The sequence below is a fragment of the Teleopsis dalmanni genome, chromosome 1, assembly GCF_002237135.1.
Source record: "Teleopsis dalmanni isolate 2A chromosome 1, ASM223713v2, whole genome shotgun sequence".
NCBI classification, from domain to species: Eukaryota; Metazoa; Arthropoda; class Insecta; order Diptera; family Diopsidae; genus Teleopsis; species Teleopsis dalmanni.
In genome coordinates this window covers 130,709,002-130,713,494 of record NC_051846.1, presented here as the reverse complement: position 1 = coordinate 130,713,494, position 4,493 = coordinate 130,709,002, and the positions used below count along the sequence as shown (strand labels likewise).

General features: G+C 33.8%; 1 protein-coding gene across 1 annotated transcript; it reads left to right on the top strand.

The window, feature by feature from the left end:
• The first annotated feature begins 3,404 nt into the window (after nt 1–3,404).
• LOC119666120 lies at nt 3,405–4,217 on the top strand. Its single transcript, XM_038075399.1, has one exon. The coding sequence runs from the start codon at nt 3,405–3,407 to the stop codon at nt 4,215–4,217; it is 813 nt and encodes a 270-aa protein (XP_037931327.1).
• Nucleotides 4,218–4,493: the final 276 nt, after the last annotated feature.

The following is a 4,493-nucleotide window of genomic DNA, read 5'->3' as shown; positions in this document are numbered from 1 at the left end:
TGCGAGTTCCGGTAACTGTTCTGGCGCTGAGCACTTGAACAGCTAAGTTAACCTTCATTTTTTTAAATCTGTCCGGGACTATATGCCTAAACCATAGTCTTGGACACACTCGAATAGATGACTGCGAGTCAACTCGGTACAGCTCTGTCAAAACCCAATTGGCACAATTGTCACCTCCATCTTTTAAACGAAATTTCAATAAATTATTACGAATCGATTTGAATATGTGAGGGATATCAAAGAAACAAAATATTTTTTTTTTATCATTCCTAGTTTCAAAGATAAAGAAGGGATTATTTTTACAAATACCGAGTTTTCTATTAAGGGCTTGGTTTGTTGGGATTAGATCACAAACTAATGCTCTTACATTTGGTCCAGCAGATAGACAACCTTCAATTTTTTATATATCATTATTTTCAATGTATTAACGGGAATTTGCAGGTACAGAATAGTTCAACACTTGTTTCCAATGACCACATAGACTTCTTGTCATAAATACGCAAATATTTTTTCCTCCTGGAATTTTTTCCATAATCAACAAATCCATCAATTTTGTCGAACTTAGCATTATATTTTAAATCTCTTTTAATAGCGATTTCATCGAATATTAACATTACTTGTCGAAGTTTACTTGGCTACCGCAGGGAAGTATACTTGGCCGAATTCTGTACCTAATTTACACAGCCTACCTGCAAGTCCCACCAGAAAAAGTTATTGCCACGTTTGCAGATGATACAGCGATCATTACCACTGGAAACACCATAAACGAATCAACAGAAGCAACGCAACATTCCATTGATCAAATTATTAGTTGGACTAAAAAATGGAAAATTGAGCTCAACCAAACGAAATCCGTCCATGTAAATTTCACAAACAAAAAAATTGACTATTTGCCGATAACTATGTGCAGTGCTCGAATACCATACTCAAACACAGCTAAATACCTTGGCATGAATTTAGATGCTAAGTTGAAATGGAAAGAACATATAAAGAAAAAACGAGTTGAACTAGAATCCAAATACAAAAATTTATATTGGCTTCTTAGGAAAAAATTACCCGTCTCTCTAAACAATAAATTAATGATATACAAGCAAGTCCATACGTCCACAAACGGTGTGGACGTATGGAATCCAGTTATGGGGATGTGCACCAAAATCCACTATTCAAATCATTCAAAACTTTCAAAACAAAGTTATAAGAAACTTAGTCAACGCTCCGTGGTTTATTAGGAATACTGACCTCCATCGGGACTTGAAGATCGAATCTGTGGCTGCAGTAATCCAAAAGTTCGCGGTAAAGCACCTACAACAATTACAACAGCATCCAAACGAGACAGTCAACCATCTGTCTAATACATCTGGCCTGCTGAGAAGACTTAAACGAACAAAGCCTTCAGATCTACTCCCGAATTAATAGTCTAATAATAATTTAGATTACTACTATTAACACTAGGTCTTTGACAACTTGTCAATTCTAATAAGTATTCTGAAATGTAACAAAACGGCTTGATAGTTCTTTGTATGAACTAGTCGTAGTCAAATGAAACATGTATTTATATTATTGTACATATTGTAACGAACCTTTCTGGCCGGGGTGTTGCTCGCCGGATTCCAGGTCCAGTCCTACAATAAATTTATTTGTTAGGAACAGTGGAACGTGTGAATACACGGTGGATGGTGACGTTGGTGCGGTGATGTGGTTTGAAGAAATGTGAATTTCTTCTTTAAAACAATGTATTTGGCGTAGAAATATTACTTTCGACGCCCCTGAAGAAAAAAATGTTTTGAAGAAATGTGAATTTTTTCTTTAAAACAATGTATTTGGCGTAGAAATATTACTTTCGACGCCCCTGAAGAAAAAAAAAAGGGTTGAAGAAATGTGAATTTCTTCTCTAAAACAATGTATTTGGCGTAGAAATATTACTTTCGACGCCCCTGAAGAAAAAAGGTTTGAAGAAATGTGAATTTCTTCTTTAAAAAATGTATTTGGTATGGGTGATAATGTTCATGGGTTATTATCACCTTACCGAGTAAATGATTAACGAAATAGGGTTTCGTTATGGGTAAATGAGTAATAGAAATTTATATTTCTATTACTAACGAAATGTTAATTTCGTTTTTGCTAATAATTTTTAATAGAAATATGTATTAAAAATTATAATTTAGTAACGAAAATATGATTTCGTTTTTAGTAAATGAGTAATAGAAATTTATATTTCTATTACTAACGAAATGTTAATTTCGTTTTTGATAATAAATTTTAATAGAAATGTGTATTTCTATTAAATTAAAAAAAAAATATTAATAAAAAAAGAAATCGAGATGTAAATTTCGATTTGTGGTGCTTTCAGCATGTGTACTATGGAACAACCTGTTCGCAGCTCGATGTCTTGCTGAATCCCCGTCTACTGCTTTTGCTTCGCCTTTTATACCTGCGATGTGCGAAGCAAATAGTATATTTGTTCTTGTAATTGCAACGGTGCGCCACGTTTTTTCAATATCACTACACCTTTTTCTTGCTTTTTAAAATCATTTTACAAAAATTTTTTGCATAAGCTGAAGCGTGTGATATAAAGTCTATATTTTGATATTGAATTAGTTGAGGAAAATTTAATTTTTTGTCTTTTTTCTTTGAATTTTCAATCTTTCTTTTCATGGCTTTATTTTGCCTAAAAAATTGTTTGCGCATAACAGTTAATTTTTCAATTTTTTGTTTAAGTCCCGGTTTTGTTTTCTATAATTATTGAAAAAAAAGTAATGTTCATTTTAATTACATTGGTAACCCCTCTTTTATAGTTCAACTACTGTAACTATTTCTCTCTGTAATTTATATTAGTTAAATAAACTTTTTTAAACTCAACAGGTTATGAGCCCAGAGCTTGCACTCGAGCTGTATTTTTTTTAATAAAGTCTTTTTACTGCAATTTTTTTTTTAAAAAACAGTATATACTCCCGTTTAGTTTTTTTTTTACGTGCTTTTTTACTAAAGTATTACGTTTTTGGTTTAAATTTTTTGAAAGTTTTTTTTACGAAATAATACTAAAAATACTGAAATAATGGCATCCAAATGATTCAAATTCTGGATGCTGGTAATATGTATGCAGTGGTGACTGGGGCTGAACTACCGCAGGAAGAAAAAAAATTAGTATGGCAGAAAATTGATGCAAGGGCTCGTCGTACTATATGCACTTCACTGGGTAAACAACCTTTGTTGCAAATACTTCATTGTGTGACTGCAAAAGAAATGTGGGATACAATAAAAAGTGTGTATGAACAAACGTCAAGATCTAACGTTTTATTTTTGCAGCAGAAGTATTATAGTTATATTAAAGATCCGGAGGACGACATTTTTTTTTTGATCAAGGCGAATGTATATCTGATTCAATGATAATTACGAACGTATTAATGTCTTTACCAACAGAATACAATCACTTTTATAGCGCATGGGAGTCGGTACGCGCTGAGGACCAGAATCTTAACACCTTGAGAGCACGGCTTATGGCAGAAGAAATAAGAATGGGTGCTCAGGAAAAACAAAAATCAGAAGCTCTCTTAGCAAAACGACAATACCGACCAGCAACTAAAGGGCAACAAAATAAATTTGTGAAAACAACGACCAGGAGTCAAGGGTGCTTTAAGTGTGGTGACAAAGGCCATTTAAAACGTAATGCTCCACAAATTAAAAAGGTTGAACCAAATGCAAATCATTGCAGAAGCTATGAAGCTTTAATGTGTAGTACAAATGCAAGCTGTAGTGAAAATAATTGGGTTCTTGACTCAGGAGCAACGGATCATATGTGTCATATAAAGGAGTGGTTTGAAAGTTTGAGAAACCACAATGATATAGTCAGGGTTGGCGATGGACGTGCTATTAAAGCGGCAGATAAAGGAAATATTGTCGTTTTGGTTAGTGAAGGTCATAAATGGGTGCAGAAAGTACTGAAAGATGTACTTTATGTTCCAGGCATCCAATATAATTTATTTTTATCAACAAAGGCACTAGATCGTGGTTATAAATTCCATTCTAACAGTAGTACTTGTAAATTTGTCAGAGGAGACGGAAGTACTGTTGCAGTGGGAGTTCAAAGAGGAAAGTTATTTAATATGCTGATTAAAGTTCCAGAAGGCATCATGTTAAATGTAGCAGTCGCCGACAACTTACCTTTGCAAATATGGTATGGCATGAAAGAATGGGTCACCAAAATGCAACACATGTGAAGAAAATTCTGAATAAAAACAATATTGGCTTTGTGGAAAAGGAATTTACATGCGAGGGATGCATTTTAGGTAAGCAGCACAGAAGCAGTTTTAAATCATGTCAAGTGAGGTCAACAAGCTGCGGGGAACTGTGTTTCGCAGAGGTGTGTGGTCCATTGCAAGTAAAATCTATCGGTGGTGCCAGGTTTTTCTTATTAATTAAAGATGACTATTCTCATTTTCGTTCTTTTTATTTCTTGAAAGAGAAATCGGAAGTTCCAAATGCCATTAAAAGCT